Genomic DNA, 19,984 nt, shown 5'->3' on the forward strand with positions numbered 1-19,984 from the left:
AAATGTTTACACGCCCAAGAGGATGGAGTTCAAGCCCCCGGCGCACAGTGCACTAGAATGGCTTATTTTTTATTTTTATTTTTATTTTTTTAGTGGAACTCACGAAAAAAAAACATTACTTGGAGGAGCTCTTCACATTACTCTTTCCTCCACCTTATGCTTGACCTCACAAAAAATTTCAAAAGAAAAAAAAAAAAAGAATCACAAAGTAGTGGTGTTGAAAATAACCCCCAAACCAATCCTGTATTGTTTTGTGTATATAGAGATGATTTCAAGTATAATTAGCATCCATCTACTCTGCGGATACATTTTATACACAAAAGCAGAGAGCTCGGTTATTGATATAATCTGTATCCTCAAGTAATTGAGTGGAACCAGACAGAATTTAGATGTAGAGACTACAAAACACCGTACCATATGTATGGCTTGTCTTGGATGTGTAGCTGTTAGGTTATGCCACTGATGCATTCTGTTTAGTCAACAAACCAACCATGCCGCTTCTTCATACAGATGAGGCGTCTCGTAAAGGCTCAGTTTCGTGTTGGACAACCTGATTCTGATGGTTATTGTCCAGAGGCATGTACTGCGACATGATAGCCATTATCTCTGTGTCCATGTATGACTGCATACACAAAATAGGAGCATTCATGAACATGGGAATATATTTTTTGTAAGCTAAGTTTGTTCAATCCACATACCCTAAGTCTGTATTTGTAGAATATGTATCCAGCTATTCCAGCACCAAGTGCAACAGCTATAACCGCAAAAGTAAGGAACCGTCCAAGTTTTGACGAGTGTCTTTCTGTACAATAAATATACAGAATCAAATTAAAATTCCGAATGCTTCTCACGTTGTGGTCTATGGAACAAAAATAAATAAATTTAATCTTACCAATGCATGTGTCATGCTCCATTATATACAATTTATCTCCTTTACATTTGCAGTCATATCCACCCCATGTGTTCTTACAGCTGCAACCATCACACTGACAAACCGTGCCTTCCTTGCATTCGTCTACATCTGTAATGGTAGATGAAATATATATTGTTAGGTTCAAGTACTTATCACTGTGTCAAAAACTATAACTGATAAAGAAGATAACTTTATTTCTTTATAAGCCGTCATAACATTTTTGAGAGGTAGGATGCTGGACTTGATTTATTATCGGCATCCACCCAACAGTCCTCTTAGCCACCAATTGTTGGACTTGACGATTTACCAGTCTTGACTCAATAATCGTCTAACCACCAATTGATGGACTTGGTCCTTTACCAGCCTCCGCCCAACAATCCCCTAGCTACCAATTGATGGACTTAATCCTTTACCGTCCTCCGCACATACATATATAAATGTTACAACTTTATGTAGTGCCCACTGTTTAAAAGATTTAGAGGGCTCTTAAAAAAAAAAAAAAAAAGATTTTAGAGGGAATTAGTAGAGAGTACGTACCTTCACATTTATGGCCATCCCCTCTAAAGCCATAGGGACATTTACAGCCGGTAATAAGAGCTTCCTACTTTGTATTAGACATATTTTAGCAAATTGAAGTTTCAAATAAAATTGACAGAGAAGGAGATTTTAGAGAAGGGATTGCATCACTGAACTGAGCAAGCAGAAAAAGTTGTTCTGTCTTTTGTCTCTGACCAGCAACCGCCATTATTTATCATGCACCTTCCAGGTCCAACAGCTTTGGGAAAAAGAAAATAAAAACTTTAACCAGAGAAAGATTTACTTGTTTGCCATAATCTAAAACACACTCCAAAGTGTAAACTAGCAGATTAAATAATGCAATTTAAGCATATGATCGAGTTGGAAACCGTACCTTCACATGATGTATATCCATCTCCTTTGTACTGAACACCATTCATCGATGGGCACTCGCATACTCTTCCCCTAAATGTGTCCTTGATAAAAAGAAAATTTGGATAATGGCTATGGGGAATGAGCATTTCATAAAGCATCATCATACTCAAAGAATAATGTTGGGTGGAGGCCAGTAAAGACCAAGTCCAACACCATATAACTAGGGAAATTTTTGAACGGAGACCGATAAAAGGCCAAGTCAGCACTTGGCTCTAGAAAATATATGGTGACTGTATAAAGGAATAAGGTTGCGCCTCAGCTACTAGCTATAGCTTTGGCCTAGTAGTAAGCGCTTGATCCTTGATCCTAACAAATAAGTTATCTGCAAACAACAACAGAGCATTCATTCCTTTAAATACCTTGCAGGCTGTTATGTTAGATTTTGGATCATGCCAGCACCCGCCATTCCCATCAAGACACTCATTTGTCTCAAGATCTGAATGTCAATAAAAAATAATAATAAAACATCATTGCATCACATGTGAATAAGATTAAACCAAAGAACTCAAAGCAAACCTCCACTAAGACAAATTGCAGGTTCACTTGTTTCCTTAAACCCAGCACATATGGCTTTCAATACAGCAGTCCTTTCAAGTTTACCTTCAGAAAGCACAAGGGTTTAGAGCACCCATATAAGCTTAAACAAAATGACAACATAAAATTATATAACCAACCTCTGTATTGGACATCATTTATGACCATTGTAGGCAAGATAGTAACATCACCACGAGAACCTCTACCAACCTTAAAAAAAAAACACTTTTAGAGGCATATGTAGTGCCAATAGTCCCCCCCAGGCCCCAGGCCCAGGTAAAAAGAAATGAATGAAAGAAACAAGGAAGACAATTGATCTTCTCTGCAATATCTTGACAAAGTAATTAGGATTGATCTTAGAATCTATGCAGCAGGCTTTGAATGATTATATATAACTAATGGATCTTTGTAATGGTAAGTGCAGAGAAAGCATGAACCTGTAGGTCTTGCTCAGTTTTCAGGACTGCATTTTCCACATCAGCTTCAGGATCACCCATGCACTTCTTTATCTTCTCAATGGGCAGGTCTGATGAGGTAAAAGGGAAGCTATTAAGTATGGTCTAAATTAAATATGAAAGAATCTGTTGATGGAGGGAGGGAGGGAGGGAGCAGTTACCAAGAGATTTCATGACTTCTTCTGCGCATTCTTTGCTGTACTGCTTTTTCTTCATTGAACACCTGATGTGGAAATCTGTGACGTAATCCCACCAAACCCAGGAGTTTCCGCTCTCATTTGCAACCCTGTGAACACAAAGCTGCCTCAAGTTCTCAAAGACTACATCCTTTCCTTCATACCCTTCCCCAAAATCCTGTTCTGGATCAGGTGCACAGTATCTCCCGTGGTTTATGCACTGAGATTTGCATTGACTGCTACCAATAAAAGCCTGAGGGCAATACCATGTTATATAGTGAGGCGTGAACATAGTATAACCACCCTTTTCAAGAATCTGAGCATGCCCCTTAAAATTCTTAATAAAATTCATCTGCTCATCGCAACGAATCCCACACTCATCATTGCTATTAGTCCACAGTTCGTACTCCACCCGCTCATCAGGGTGGGGCATCGACTCCGTCCAATCCATTTTGATCACAACTTCCTCTCCTTTCTTCAGAGCCGCCTTCAAGCTCTCACCAAAGGACTGTTCAATCAAAGCTGATGGAATCCCAATCTTCTCTATGTATCCATCTGCATCCGAGCTTTCATCAGGAGAATCCATAGTTATCAGATTCTCATCAATGGTATCAGCTACTAAAACAGCTGCTGCTCCAGCCTGTTGTCCATTCCAGACCTTCAATGCAAAGTAGCATTCTGGAAAGGGAGAATTTTTAATGTTATTTATTATGACTGTAGGAAAGATAATTAAGCACTTTTGTGTCTTTATTTGTTTTTTTTTTATGACGAGGAAACCTTACAATCCTTTTGTGTGTAGGAAAATCCTGCCTTATGACTTTACCCTAGCCGACAAAGGATCACAAAGATGTAAACCAGCTTAAGTTATTCATAAGTCATAGTTGACAAGGGGACAAGAATTCAAACACATGACCTCTGGTTATAAGTGTAGATCTTGCCATCTTGTTTGGGTTACTTTTGTGGCTTTATTTAAGAGAGAAGTAAAAGGTTGGACCTGGAACTTTGTTCAATTGGAGTGATTCATCAAGCATAGTAAGAGAGTGTTGCTGCTTTAATGGAGTAGTGTATAGCTATTTAAAGAGTTAGTTACTGTAAAACACTATTACATACATATCCATAGAGGGTGAGTTAGGCCTTGGCCCCATGCGCGGCACACACATGAATTAGGATATCCCTTTAACTCTAAGGAACATATATTCCTTCCTTGTTAGATAAACCTAATCAAATTGAAATCTTAATAGAAGTACACTTTGCCCCTCAATTAAATTTCGGGTTCTGATTTTATTTATTCTCCTAAAAGATTGAATCCCCAATATTAAGGGTCCCCAAATCTCAACCTGACAAAGATCATTTGAGATGATGTAACTATTGGCGGAGCCACAGTGGGAGCAGTGGGGCAGCTACACCCACTCACCCGACCTCTACCCTATATATAGCCCTTGTATGTATATATGTATATATAGTACATGTTTTAGTATAAGTATAAGAAAACATAGAGTTCATTTCATTTTTTGTTCTAGATTTATAGGTAGGAGTCCATTTTTAGTCTTTTTTTTTTTTTTATCAAAACATCCACTTTTAGTCCTAGCATTATTGTTGCATGGACATTTTTTGTCCCCCGCCAAGAAAATTATTGAAATTTCGTTAAATACAAGAACATTTTGATCTTTTTTATACAAAGTAGCTAGGTTGATCCACTATATTTTTTATGTTTATTTTTTGAAAAAAAAATCAAAATTGAATACTGAAATGCTCTTGTATTTGACAAAATTTAAACAGTTTTGTGTGGGTGACCAAAAATGGTCATGCCACAATAATACTAGGATAAAAATAGATGTTTTGAAAAAACAGGACTAAAAGTGGACTACCACCTATAAATCTATGACCAAAATGGAATTAACTCGAAAATATATATATATATATATATATATATATATATATATATATATATATATATATATATGTAACAATTGTTAAGTTAGCTATGTTGGTAGAGCCACGTTTGAATCCAGGGCTTTCAATAGCTTCTTGAAATATATATATATATATAATGTTTTCTCAAAATTAATAATGAGATGTGTAATTTATAATGTGTATATTTGAATTGTTTTATCAAATTAATTATGTTTCATATTTTGTTATGAATATTTTTATAAAGTTTTGATGTGTTTTATTTTTCGTCTATATCCAATCATATTTGTGACCCTTGCTGGACAAAATTTCGCCACGGGATCAAATATCGATGTCACTTTGCAATGCTACTGCTGAATTTCGAATCTTGATCCCGTTTTTCAAATACTACCTATTGAATCAATAAGCTAAGCCCGTGCAGACTTCAAATTGTATTTCTATCATTCCTAAAGATAAATCGGTCCTTAATCATTATTATATCTAATATAACTACAGATAAAACTGAACCAAAATATAAAAATAAAATCACTATCCATGTACATACTTGCAAAGAAGGTTTCATTCATTGCATATAGCTACTGGCCTACCCAATGACAAATTATATATATATATATATATATATATATATATATATATATATATATATTCNTATATATATATATATATATATATATATATATATATATATATATATATTCTAACTCTCGGGCGGGAGTTACTGCTGTTTGAAAAGTCAACATAAAAGTAATATGAAAAGTCAACATAAAGGAAACAACTACCATGCTACAACTTTCGGATTAAACTAAGCATACTGCTTAGGTTCTATCGGCCAAAGTCAACCGTTCTAGCATCAGCAGAGCCGGCCAGTCCCCCAGCTCAGAAGAAAGAAAAGATCTTTGAACAATTCTGAGTAATAACACCATTTGAAGGAGAACTACCAGAAAATAAAAGTTTACTACTTTTTGAAAGATAAAAAAAAAAAAAAAAACAAAACAAAACAAAATCAAAAGCAGAGGTTTAAAAGTATGAATACTTTTTTTGTCAAAGCTACAACTTCTTATGCAAGTGTAGAAGAAAAAATTCAATTATCACTTCCAGATATCATAATTTTAACACAACAAAACATATATTGGATTACCTCCACGATCAACAAGAAGAATATTGGGGCGAGGAGTCTTAGACTTGAAGGGCTTATCACCCTCAAAAGCAGAGCATCCAAAGGCACCCTTTTGAGGGTACACAACAGTGCCAACCAAAGAGCCTCCATAGTCAGGAACCCCGAAATTCCCAATGGAAGCATCATACTTTGCGCGAATAGAGTATGGAGAAACGATACTTATGCTATTCTTCTCCACTACGAATCTCCCCTCAACAAAATCCAAACCCAAAACAACAGAAATACAAATCATAAAGATCAAAACTTTGAGCCTAGGAGAACTACCCATTCTTTAGAAGGTCGAAGAAACTTGAAAGGATTATTGTTGATGGTTTCCCGGGACTTGCGAATTCTGAGGCAATGAAGGAAAGAGGGGATGAGCAGGTGGAGAGGGGAGAGGAATACAAGTAGCAGGTTGTAGTCACTACATTACGCAAAGAGAGAGAGAGAGAGAGAGAAAGAGAGCTTGACTTGAGGTCTCTGGCGTTTGTGGGTCTTTGTCTTCTCTTTGCTTCGGCTTTGACGTAAAGAAAACGAAACGGGGAGTAGTGGCGGGTGGGAGGGGATGGGGGTGACATCGTGGAAGGAGTCAGAGCAACCAACACGATAGCAACCCAAGTCCCAGATAAACTAACGTTTCCCATTTATGATAGGGTCACAAGTGTGAGACCGTCCTTATTTGTAAGACGGATTGGGTCGGGTCGAAATAACATGCAAATGTCATACTTATATGCTCAAATATCATACTAATCAATAATACAATTTTGTTACTTATAAGAGAAAAAGTAATACATTTTTCATAATAAGTAATGTTGACAAGTACTCTTACTTATATGGAAAAATATACTACTTTTGAGTGAAAATGTAATACTTTTAAATCGAAATGTAAAAATATTGTATTTACCCTTATAAGTAACAAAAATTTTATTCCTGATTAGTATTATAATTGAGCATATAAGTATAATATTTGTGCATATAAGTACTACATTTACATCTTGACCCGACCGATCCGACCTGTCTCACGGTGAGACGGTCTCGCTCAAATTTTTGCCTTTATTATATATATATATATATATATATATATATATATATATATATATATAGAGAGAGAGAGAGAGAGGGATGCATTCAAATGAGAACAGTGCCCTCAAGAAAAAACTAAGAACTTAGAGTTAATTTCATTTTTGGTTCTAGATTTATAGGTGGTACTCCACTTTTAGTCCTTTTTTATTAAAACATCCACATTTGATCCTAGTATTATTGTGGCATGACCATTTTTTGTCCTTCTTCAACAAAATCGTTAAAATGACGTTATAATAAGGGCATTTTGATACTTTCTTTTGCAAAGTAAATTGATTCGCTATATTTTTATTTTTACTTTTTCGAAAAAAACCTCTATTTGAAGACCGAAATGTCCTTGCATTTATAGGAATTTTAACGATTTTGTTGATAAAGGACCAAAAGTGGTCATGCCACAATAATACTAGGACCAAAATGGGATGTTTTGAAAAAAAAAGGACTAAAAGTGGAATCACGCTTATAAATGTAGGACAAAAAATGAAATTAACTCTAACAGGCCGTTTGGTTGGGAGGAGGGAATTAAGAGGGAAAAGAATTGTAATTGGGTGGAATTGCAATTCAATGAATAATGTAGTAATTGAAATTACAGTGTTTGGTATGCAGGAATAGGAGTACAGGGAATTGAAATGTAAGAAGCGACAGAATGACTAAAATTCTCTTATGTTGTTGTAGTAGTAGTAGTAATAATAATAATAATAATAATAATAATAATAATAATAATAATAATTCTTTCAAAATAATAATAATAAGTATAATAAGAATAAGAATAAGTTTAAAAGAAAAGAATAAGAATAATAATAATAATTCTTTCAATAATAATAATAATAATAATAATAATAATAATAATAATAATAATAATTTTAAAAAAAATTAAAAAAAAACAAAGGATTGAGAGGAGGGGCAAAATGGTCTTTACACCCATATAATTGCCCCTCCTCTCCACCGAATTACAATTCATGGGGGGTACCCCATGAATTGTAATTCACCATTTGGAGGGAATTGCAATTCTGCGGAATTGCAATTCCCTCCAACCAAACACTGTAATTGCCAAATTCATTGAATTATAATTCAATGAATTACAACTCCCCCCAAATTACACCCAACCAAACAACCCCTAAGAACTTATTATATTCGTCCACGTGTTCAGATCTAATAGATGAGAAACATGATTTAAAAAAAAAATGGGTGGCATTTTCGTAAATAAGTGAACATTGAAGTGCAATTAAAATATATTACAAGTGTAAGTAGCAAGTTCAAGTGATTTTACTTGCATTTTTTACTTGCAAATATGCACCAACTACTTGCACTTATAACACATTTACTTGCACCAAAATTTGAGTTATTTACGAAAATGTCACTTCGTCGTTTTATAAAATTACATCTGATTCATTGATCTAGACACGTGGATGGTTGTGAATCGTTCTTAGTTCTTTCCTAGGCATCCGTTCTCATTAGAGCGCGCCCATATATATATATATATATATAAATCTTGTTGCCGTTATTTTATTTTATCAAACTTTCATTTCTTCCATTTCTTTTACCAAAATTTTCATTTCTCTAATTTTCTAAATTTATTTTTTTAAAACTAAATTATTGATAATTATAAACACAAATTTACACAACAGAATTATTGAGAAGTATAAACACAAATTTGCAGAACAGAAAATCATAGACAATGACTAAAGGAAATCTATACATGAAGGCAAACTACTTTTTAAACACAAATTTGCAGAACAGAAAATGATTTATGAGTCTATTTCACTTCTTTATTAGTTAACTACTTACCGGACCCGCATTGCGCAAATAATCCAATGCTCAATGTATATTTTTAAATTAGTGTTTCAGAATTTATCAAATATCATTCGTTATCCTGGCGTATATCAATCCAAAATTATCAAAGTAAATATTTCAAAAATGAATAACTATAACCTGTGGCAGAAATATTAGATTAACTGGTGCATTAACCGTTTTAGAGCAAAGCACCCTTATTGGATAGTACCTTAAGTATAGTTTTTGCAACACAAAACCTATTAACTGGTGCTTCCTCTTATGACAACTTTCGCCAGAAATTAATTCTTAATTTGATCCAGTCTTCTAGTGTGGTTCACTGCAATTTTAGTGCCTTGGCACAGTGCACCTTCAAAAACAAAATCAAATCCTTCTTCCCCAAAAAAACAATGATAATAGGCATAATTTCTCTTCCGTGTTCAATATATATTGTAAATTAGGTATACCGTTTCATCAGTGCCCAATGCGTGATTCTAATTAATTGAACAGAGTTCATGTTAAATTTTATATTATATTAAAAAAAACAACCATCAAAGCGAACTATTATTGTGAAATCAAATCACGAATACAATGAGGGACATCTGAGTCCCACACCTCCCGACTAGTATACGAGCAAGAAGCTCTGGCCAAAGAGTGAGCAATCACATTGGCTATTATATTGTATTTTTTAATACACTCTAACATATTCATAGTATATGTTTAACAATTATGTCAATTTTGATTGAGATGAAGTTCAAACCTAAGACCTTGCTTATGAAAATCAATGAGTAAGTTAAGAATAATAAATATAGTTAACTAAATATTCCGTTACTAAAGTTTAACTAACGGAATGCAGGGATATTTAGGAAAAGTAAATGATATAATAGAGGATAAAGTAGTAAAAATAATTAAAAATACTAAAATTAAAAAATATGAACCATTTATTTCAACAAACAATTACACTAACATTTATTAGTTCCCATTAGGAGGCTAACTTTATTGGCTCTTATTAGGTTTGTAGATTGTAGATTGTAGATAATATAACTATTGCTCTGTACTTATCTATGATGGGGTTGTGGGCCCAAGGGCCCATTTTATTGTCAAGGTCTGGTTTCAAGAAGAATACCAGAGGTTTTGTTGGGCTCAAAGGACAAATGTTATACTATGAATCATGATTCATATTGCATTGTGAACCCTGGTCCAAAAATCATATATATATATATATTAAAGGCGCATAACATAGTAATTATAGACACATAACATAATAACTACTGATGGTTTTATTGGGACCAGGTCCACCATAAACCGGGTATAAAGAATATTAAGCGTAAAGGGGAAATAATAATGTTATTAATTGGGTGTGAGGCCCAACGGAGCACGTACAAAATCCAAGAAATATCGGTCCAGAAATGGCTATCCGAATGATAAATAAACTAATAGCTGAAGGACTGGGGAATAAATATAATAAGTAAAGATCCTAAGGACTAGCTAATAAATAAAGCCAACAAATAACTAAAGAACCTTGTTGGGGATTGACCCCTGTCTCTACCACGCGGCGGACAAGACTTGGACCACTAGACCAGAGAAGTTTTCGTAACTTGATTGGTGTCCTGAACAGACCGCGAGCCCATCTATTTATACTATCGCACACCCAATCTTCACCATCCACGTGTATGGCGTAGGGTGGGGTTTTTTCTCCACCAACCACGTCCCCCCCTACCCCTGCTTCCCCTTGACCAACCACACACCCCCTACCCCAAGTTCTACCTCATGCTCGTTCAGCCAGCCCGCTCTTCACGTGCAAGGCGCCACGTGTCGGCACCCCTTGGACCACGACACCACGTCAGCCGCCTAACCTCGCCGCCTTCGCTCGGGCCTCTGCCACTGTCCCCCTCCACTGCTAACAACCCTGCCGTCTCCGACCTAACCACCACGCACCCCGTTTGGTCCAGCCGTCTTTGGGTTCGCCCGGTTCAACCGCCACAAGCTCTACACGGTTAAACTGCCACAGGCTCCGCCCGGTTCAACAGCCACAGGTTCTACCCGGTTCAACCGCCACATGCTCCACCTGGTTCAATCGCAATAGGCTCCACTCGATTCAACCGCCATAGGTTCTACTCGGTTCAATCGCCACAAGCTCCACCCGGTTCAACAACCACAAGCTCCTTCTTGGTCTCCTGCTTGCTTGCCTCCATGCATGTCGCCCATGCCACATGTCTCCCTAGCCCAACAAGATTTGAGCCCAACCTCTTTCTTTCACTACCCACAGGCCAAGACTTAGTACAATAAAATGGGCCCCGGGGTTCCATGGCCCCATCATAAGTCCTCCACTTTCTTTGGTTGTCTTTGACGAGTAAAGAAAGTATCGTCAGTCTTGACTTTCTACGCGCCTCGACGCTCTCCTAAAAGCTCTTCATCTCTTCCGGATAGCTCGATGCACAATTTCTATTGCCTATTGCGCAGGTTTGTTGAGATGCCACGCCGCGAGGGTAACCTAGTGGTCTATCGAGGAGAGGAGTATATCGATCGTGTCGACCACCAAGAAGCGAGACAGTGCGTGTTGACCGTTGAGAAGCAGGATAGATGATATGTCGACGGCTGAGAAGTGTGATAGATGATTTGTCGACCGCTAAGAAGGGGGAAGGGGGATAAACTTCTATTCCGTCTTTCCTGTGTTCTAATTGCTCCCTCCTTCATTCTCCTCGTGCCTTACATGGAATTTCTAAGGTTTGTGTGCCGCCTGCTGCCTCATGCTAGCACCACGTACCTCTTTCAAGGCCGAGAGACCCTTTTTTTTAGTTCACGCTGGGTTGCGTACCTTTCCCGGCATGTCCAGGTGCATTCGGGGTATTCGCTGAGTTCTTTAAGGTCACACCCATTGACTTGGGAACACCGCCTTTTAAGGGTTGTGGGCTGTCGGCTGCCTCATGCCAGCGCCACTCACCTTTTTTTTTTATTTTTCTTTCTTTTTTTCATTTTTTTTCGAGTGCCGTTGGGTTGCGTACCTTTCCCGGCATGCCCAGGTGCATTTGGAGTATTCGCCGAGTTCTTTAGGGGTCACGCCCATTGACTCGGAAACACCGCCTTTTAAGGGCTGTGGGCTGCTTGCTGCCTCATGCTAGCGCCACTCACCTTTTTCTTTCTTTTTTTTTTTTTTTCATTTTTTGAGTACATGCTGGGTTGCGTACCGTTTCCGACATGCCCAAGTGCGTTTTGGGTATTCGCTGAGTTCTTTAGGGTCACACCTATTGACTTGGAAACACCACCTTTTAAGGGCTGTGGGCTGCCTGCTGCCTCATGCCAGCACCACTCACCTTTTTCTTTCTTTTTTTTTTTTATTTTTTTTAGTGCAAGCTAGGTTGCATACCTTTCCCAACATGCCCAGGTGTGTTTGGGGTATTCGCCGAGTTCTTTAGGGGTCACGCCCATTGACTCGGAAACACCGCTTGTTAAAGGTTGTGGGCTGCTTGCTGCTTCATGCTAGCGCCACACACCTTTTCCTTTTTTTTTAATTCTCTTTTTTTCTTTTCTTTGCTTTTTTTTTTCCAGTGCATGCTGGGTTGCGTACCTTTCCCGGCATGCCCAGATGCATTTGGGGTATTCGCCGAGTTCTTTAGGGGTCACGCCTATTGAGTCTGGAACACCGCCTTTAAAAGGTTGTGGACTACCTGCTTCCTCAAGCTAACACCATGCACTTTTTTTCTTGTTTTTTTGTGCTTGATGCTAAGTTAATAACGAGAAAGCTGTAGTTGTGAAAGCATATATGGGCTTTTATTGAAGAAAAATAAAGAGAACATATATATATGTCATATATAAATACCTCGAAGGCTTATTCTTGTGAAACCTTTACCACTTGCTCCGAGTTGATCTCGAAGGTTTATTCGTGCAACACCTTTCTCACTTGCTCCAAATTTATTCGACCCTTATGCCGAGTTTGTCTGGTTCCAAGCCGTTCCTTATTTTTTGCTTACTAGTAGTTGTTCTTCCCCTATTCTTTGACAGGCCTTTCGGTAGCATTCACGAGCCATTTGTTGGACCCCTCGCACCACTCCGATCCCTTTGGGAGTGTGGAACTTTAGGCACAAGTGTTTCATCGATATGACTCCCTTTACGTCCGCCAGCCCTAGTCTTCCCAAGATGATATTGTGGGCACAGGTTATCCCGACGACCACAAAATCCATCTCTACTTCCTTTATGCTTGGGGGGACTCCTAACTCCACAAGCAACCGTATGGGTCCTTCGATTTCAATAGTATCCCCCGTAAACCCAACGAGTGGAGTTTTGACTGGTCGGAGTTGATCTTGGGCGAACCCTAGCTTCACGAAGACATCGTAATACATCACGTTTACACTACTCCCTATGTCCACTAAGACCCGTCTCACCTCGGTCCCATTTATTCAAATTGAGATTACCAAGGCGTCGCAAGACGGGATTCCCTTACCTGGGAGGTCGCCATCCGAGAAGGTAATACTTTCTTGTCTTTGTTTCCTAGGGACATGAGGTTTCTCCACTGACCCTACATACTTTTCTTCGGCTCCCACGGGAGACCATCCCCCGAAAATCACATTTATGACCAGGCGCTTGCCCTTATCTGTGGAATCCTTGGCAGATTTATCTTCGGGTGGAGCAGGGTAGCGAAGGTGCTCGACCTACTCCTTCTTCCATACGTTCACGTGGTGCATCCTATTCCAATCAATGTAGTTTCCTAGCTGGCCTGATTGAATGAGTGTTTCTATCTCCTTTCTCCAAGCTTGACATTCATATGTGCTATGCCCATATCGGCGATGATAGCGGCAATATTTTCCCTAGTTGGCGATCGCTACGTAACCTTACTCGGTAGGTTTCACCAGTTAGCACTCTTCAGCGTATGCCAGTTTCTCGCTAGGTCGGGTCCTGAGGGGAGTGAGAGGGGTCGCAAAGGGGGCTTTCGAGGGAAGACGAGGGACCCACGACGGTGGTACCCTTTGGACTCCTACAGGGTTATGGGGGCCGCTGCTAAACACACCCTTCCCTTTATTCAAGGGGTTATTTTCTTCCGGCGGGCTTGTCCCTTTCTTCTTGACGGGTTCCTCATCTCGAGGTTTATTCGCGAAGTTTTTCTCCCTGCCTCCTTTGAGTCGATTTGCCTCCTCGGTCTCTGCGTATCTATCTGCCTTTGCCATGAGCGCGGCATATGTACACTGGGTATTACACCACAAACTCTTATAGAGCTCTCCTGCCTTTAGGGCATCTATAAACATCACAATAGCAGATTTATTGTCTACATTTTCCACGTCTGCCTCCTCCGTTCGCCAGCGGACTAGGAATTCTGTTAGAGATTCTTATACCCCTTACTTCACGATAGTGAGGTGCGTAAAGTGCTTTCGACCCTTCTTTCCCCTCATGAAATGGGTAATAAAATTCACCGCCAGGTAGTGAAAGGAATCAATAGAGTTATCCTTCAAATTGGTGAACCACCGTTGAGGCTGCCCCGCCAGTGTGGAGAAAAATGCCCTACACATCGTTGCTTCGGAGGATCCTACTAGCATCATGGTGGCCTGATAAGCCATGACATGGTCTTGAGGGTTATCCGACCCGTCGAAACGTTTGACACTCGGGGGCTTGAAGTTAGGAGGGAGTGGCTCCCTCATTATCCTCCGGGTGAACGGTGGGGTTACCGTGATCTTAAGTACCTCCGAGACGTCACCATGCTCCTTTCACTGGAGTAATTCAGTGATCTTGGCGTCTACCTTCTTCGCCAGCCCTCGGGTGGTGCAATTTTTGTCTGGGTGGGGCCCGTGAATCCACCTCAAGTCCCTTCCGCCATCGGGGTACGATACATGCTTTTACCTTCTAACTCCTCAGCGGATTAGGAAACCTTCTTGGGAATCTCGTTTCCCCACTCAGGTTCCTAGTCGAGGGAGGCCCGTAGGCTTCTCCTTGCGCTATGCCCGGCCTGGGGTGAGCCAGGCCTACCTTCAAGGTTACCGGGAAGTAGGGCCGCGGGGATCTGCCTCGGAAACCCGTTCATGATGTTAGCGACCTCGGGGCGTGCGGGGGCAGCCTCTACCTCCGATGGGGTGGAGTAGGCTCTCTTAGTTCCTCTTTCGGCTCCTGCCATTTTAATGGGAGCATATCCACCTCTGAAGGGAAGCGGAGTTTGCCTAGCAGCGCCTCGCGTTTCCCCATTAACATCACGTGGCGAATTAACGCTCTTTAACTTGGCCATTTTGGCGTATTTGGGTTTGTACAAGAATTGGTAGAGACTAGGAACATGTGCTTTTTGCAGTGTTCCCCACAGACGGTGGCAATGATGATTTTATTGGGACCGGATCCACCATAAACTGGGTATAAAGAATATTAAGTGAAATAGGGAAATAATAACGTTATTAATTGGGGTGTGGGGCCCAACGGAGCACGTACAAAATCCAAAAAATATCGGCCCAAAAATGGCAATCCAAATGATAAATAAACTAATAGCTGAAGGACTGGGGAATAAATATAATAAGTAAAAATCCTAAGGACTAGCTAATAAATAAAGACAACAAATAATTAAAGACCCTTGCTAGGGATTGACTCTGTCTCTACCACGCGGCGGACAAGACTTGGACCACCAGACCAGAGAAGTCTTCGTGATTTGATTGGTGTCCTGAACAGACCGCGAGCCTGTCTATTTATACTATCGCACACCCAATCTTCACCAAAGATGTGATGGATAGTTACAAGAGGATCTTGAATCAAGATAATAGATCTTGTAACCTACTCTGATACCAAGTGAAAATGTGTGTAATTGTACTTATTAACACACATAGTCAAGTTCTTGCGGGATGAACTTAATGACTAAGTTCCACAAGTATTGACTAGTCAATCTAACTCTACAACACTCTGTAAACTATTCTTGAGGTAGTTTAGATCGTAGTTCAACATTCAAATGATAGAGAATAGTAAAGACTTCAAAGCAGTAAAAGTACTTAGTAGTTTGTTAACCCAGTTCAGAATAACGTTCATACATCTGGGGGCATCACTCTGATTAGCCCAACTCTTCATTGAATTCAAACTAAAGATTTGTACCAATAATGAGTAGAATACACACAGAGAACTTCTTGGATATTCTGCAGTCATCGATCCATAGAGTTCTTCCTTGAAGAGTTGTCAAGCTTTGATCTCTCGATCTCTTGTATTGAGGCTCCCCCTCAACAGCAGCACACCATGCCTTTCATCATAGTGAATGCTTGCCCGAATTCCCTTAAGAGAATTTCAACTTGAATCAAAGAGATACTTTGCCAAGTTATCTGTTTAGCGCTCTCAGACTTGCTCTGTGGTAAATCTCTATTAATCCAACTCTACCTCTGGAAGATGATAGGATCTTCTTATATCTGATGGGAATAGATTTGGTTGTAACTGAATAACTGTTCTGAACATCTTTTTGAACAACTCCCATCCTTGGTTCAGTTTCATGTCTTCAGGTCTTCGAGTCTTCTAAACTAAGTTCCGAACTATATAATCATCTTAAACAGACTCGATCTAATATTAGTACAATGAAACAACCTAACTTATTGAACTATCTTTTGAACTAGAAGTAGAATAACTATTTGACAATGATACTTAACAATATGGGAATCTTCACTAAGGACTTCCCATCAACTCCAAACTTTTTGATGAGATCTTTGGTATACTTGGATTGATTGATGAAGATTATTTCTGGAACTTTCTTGACTTGCAGTCCTAGGATACAATTTAGTTTTCCCATCATGCTCATCTCAAATATTCCTTGCATGAGTTTGGAGAATTTCTCACACAAAGATGGATCGGTGCTACCAAATATAATATCATCCAAATAGATTTGCACCAAGAGAATATGTTCTCCATCTTTTATTCGAAAAAGGGTTTTATCCACTTATCTTTTTGTGAATCCACAATTGATAAGGAAACACGAGAGGGTGTCATACCAAGCCCTCGGCGCTTGTTTCAATCCATACAAGGACTTCTTTAACTTGTAGACTTTATCCATGCCCATTTCTGATTGAAAACCTAGAGGTTGTTCAACATACACTTCTTCTTCCCAAAAACCATTGAGAAATGCACTCTTGACATCCATTTGGAAGACTTTGAAGTCTTTGTATGTGACATAAGCTAGAAATATTCGAATTGCCTCCAACCTTGCTACGGGTGCGAAAGTTTATTTAAAATCGATGCCTTCTTCTTGATAATAACCCTTGGCAAAAAGTCGAGCCTTGTCCCCAACAATGACTCCTTGTTCATCCATTTTGTTCCTAAAGACCCATTTTGTCCCAATGACATTTTGGTGAGTAGGTCTTGGAACTAGCTCCCATACTTCGTTTCTTTCGAACTGATGGAGCTCTTCCTGCATGGTTGTGACCCAATCTAGATCACTTAGAGCTTCTTCCACAGTCTACGGCTCGATCTGTGAGAGAAAACACGCCATCATGCATTCACAAATCAATGTACGAGTCCTTACACTATCTCTGACATTTCCAATGACTTGATCATGTGGATGGTTCCTTAACCACCTCAAATCTTGTCGAAAACTCGTAGGAAGTGCCTCTTCATCTACTGCATGAATGTTTGGTGTAGGTGCATCTACGAACAGCTCGAGTACCAACGGCTCGGTTGCTTCGACTGATGTCGACTTGGGTAAATAGACTTGACTTGGTAGACGAATAGAGAATTATTCTAGTTTGGGTTCGATGTCTCGACTCCCTTCGACTTCGTCTACTATTCGTTCTGCTTCTCCTGAGTCCCTGCACAACTCGGGCTGATTCTCCTGAATGCATAAACGATCTATGCCCTCGGACACATTCTCAAGTCTTGGCTGATTGATGATTCATCTAACACGACATGGTTTGATTCTTTAACCACCATGGTTCGTTTGTTGAGAACACGAAAGGCTTTACTTATAGCTAAATATCACATGAAAAGTCCTTCGTCAACGCTTTCGTCGAAAGCCTTTAGATATGTTTTTCCGTTGTTGTGAATGAAGCATTTGCTGCCAAAGATATAAAAGTAGCTCACAGCTAGTTTCTTGCCTTTCCATAGTTCGTAAGGTGTAATCCCATGAACTTTGTTGATAATGGATCAGTTTTTAGTGTAACATGTTGTGTTAACAACTTCGGCCCAAAACCTTTTAGGTAAGCCAGAAAAAACTATCATCGTCCTTGCAGATTCCTTAAGTGTCTAATTCCTCCTTTCGGCTACTCCATTCTGATGTGTAGTCTTCGCCGCTAAAAGGTGAAAGAGGATTCCAAATTGACTATAGAAGTCTTGAATACCTTTGTCAGGGATGAAATCTGTACCCTGATATGATCTAATCTTGATAATGTTGGTTCCCTTTTCTGTCTGAAGTTACCTCAACATCTCAGGTAGCATTTTCTTGATCTCGTTCTTTTTATTTAAGAACAATGTCTGTTAGGAATAAATTGTAATAGTTTTTTATATTCCAAAGTGTACTGAAAAATATTAGATTCCCCAAAGTTTTATTTTCTAGTGTCTTAAGTGAGTCAAAGATCAAAAGGAAAATCAAGCACTCTCAAAAGGAATAAACTCGAGAAAGCATCATCATATGGAAAATAAATTGGAAATGACAAAGTCACGCAATTAAAGAATATTTTGAAGCATGAAGGAAGGAGTAACAATGACATGAATCGGAGAAGATGATGACATTGCATGAATGCTACGTGAGGACCAAGAAAAGGATTACATCAAGAAGGATATTTTATTAACAAATAATTCGTATAGGCAGAATGGGCTTACCGTGTGGTCACTCACCATTAGTTATGCATAAATGCACCATAAAGTATACATATCTAATGGTTGGGGTGTTTCCTTTTTTCTTTCTTTTATTTGGGGTTGAATTTGGGGTTGGTGGTATAATGGTATTGCCCATTCTAGTCTCCTTCTTATTGGTTTGTTGTATACGTTATAAATTAAACCTCTTATTTCGGCTGGCAATGGGTGTGAGAGCATAGTCCAATGTCGGGGGGTGATGGCGTCTCTGAGTGTATTATTTTGGCTAGTTCACTGCACCACTAGGATGCTAATAATCTTGCTCATAGCAGGTTGGCTAACAGGATGTTGCACCGTCCTTTCTATCTAGTGCACCGCACCATGTGCCAACCACTTTGTGTGTACGTCATTTTCATGGACTAAGGTGTGTAGGGTTTGTCATCGGGTTTACATAGTAGGATGCTAGTATTGTTGGAGTTGGGCGTTGCACCATGCCTCCTGTGCAGTGCACCACCACCATGCGCCAACCACTTGGAGTGTTCGGATGTTAGCCCCAACAATAGAATTCAGTACCAAGTGGACTAATTCGCCCTTATAATTAGTAAAAGACAAGTGCACCACGTACTAGCCAGATATATTATCCCCGTAAAACTACACATATCTCAACCGTCCAAGCTCCAATATGAAAGGTGTATACGGGTCTACAGGTTCACATGATAGCGCTGATTCACACCTGGAACAGACTATATATATATATATATATATATATATATATATATGCGGTTGACCTTCTTAGGTGCTGTTGTTTTAGATGTGTGGTTTTCCTTCTTAAGGTGTGTGAAACTTAAGGTACGTTATTTTAAAATGTTAGGTGTGTGGTTTGTGTTCTTAAGGTGCTTTGTTTGTGTGCTTAAGATGCATGGTTTGTGTACTTGGTGCATGATTTATGTACTTAAGGTGCGTTGGACTAAAGCTTTGTGTGCGTGGTTTGTGTTTTTAAGGTGCTTTGTTCGTGTGCTTAATGTGCATGGTTTGTATACTTAAGGTGTGAAGGCCTAAAGCTTTAGATGCATGGTTTCATTTTTAAGGTGTGTGATTTGTATGTTTAAGGTACATCAGTCGTTAAAACTTAAAGTGCACAATTTTAAACCTGTAGGTGCGTGGTTTGTATTCTTAAGGTGCGTCTTTTTTAGTCGCACGGGAAGCTATACTCGCACCTGAACCCTTCCATATATATATATATATATATATATATATATATATATATATATATATATATATATATATATATATATATATATATATATATATATATATA

General features: G+C 39.0%; 1 protein-coding gene and 1 pseudogene across 1 annotated transcript; one reads left to right on the forward strand and one right to left on the reverse strand.

Annotated features, from left to right (window-relative positions):
- Positions 1 to 19,984, forward strand: part of LOC116033184 — a 104,139-nt pseudogene that overhangs the window by 44,997 nt on the left and 39,158 nt on the right.
- On the reverse strand, positions 216 to 6,597 carry LOC116032200 (vacuolar-sorting receptor 6). The gene is made up of 12 exons (XM_031274654.1): positions 6,079 to 6,597; positions 3,015 to 3,707; positions 2,836 to 2,924; positions 2,539 to 2,608; positions 2,381 to 2,464; positions 2,224 to 2,300; positions 1,824 to 1,905; positions 1,606 to 1,688; positions 1,451 to 1,514; positions 893 to 1,021; positions 699 to 802; positions 216 to 622 (listed from the first exon to the last, which is right to left on the reverse strand). Exons 1-12 carry the CDS (start codon positions 6,383 to 6,385, stop codon positions 503 to 505), a joined length of 1,902 nt encoding a protein of 633 aa, XP_031130514.1. The 5' UTR covers positions 6,386 to 6,597; the 3' UTR covers positions 216 to 502.

The sequence above is a fragment of the Ipomoea triloba genome, chromosome 10, assembly GCF_003576645.1.
Source record: "Ipomoea triloba cultivar NCNSP0323 chromosome 10, ASM357664v1".
NCBI lineage: Eukaryota > Viridiplantae > Streptophyta > Magnoliopsida > Solanales > Convolvulaceae > Ipomoea > Ipomoea triloba.

Coding starts and splice junctions, on each gene's coding strand:
- LOC116032200 (XM_031274654.1), bottom strand. CDS start 6,385: ATGGGTAGTTCTCCTAGGCTCAAAGTTTTGATCTTTATGATTTGTATT. Junction 1,689..1,823: donor TGGATATACATCATGTGAAG/GTACGGTTTCCA, acceptor TTTTTCCCAAAG/CTGTTGGACCTGGAAGGTGC. Junction 803..892: donor GGAGCATGACACATGCATTG/GTAAGATTAAAT, acceptor TTTATTGTACAG/AAAGACACTCGTCAAAACTT.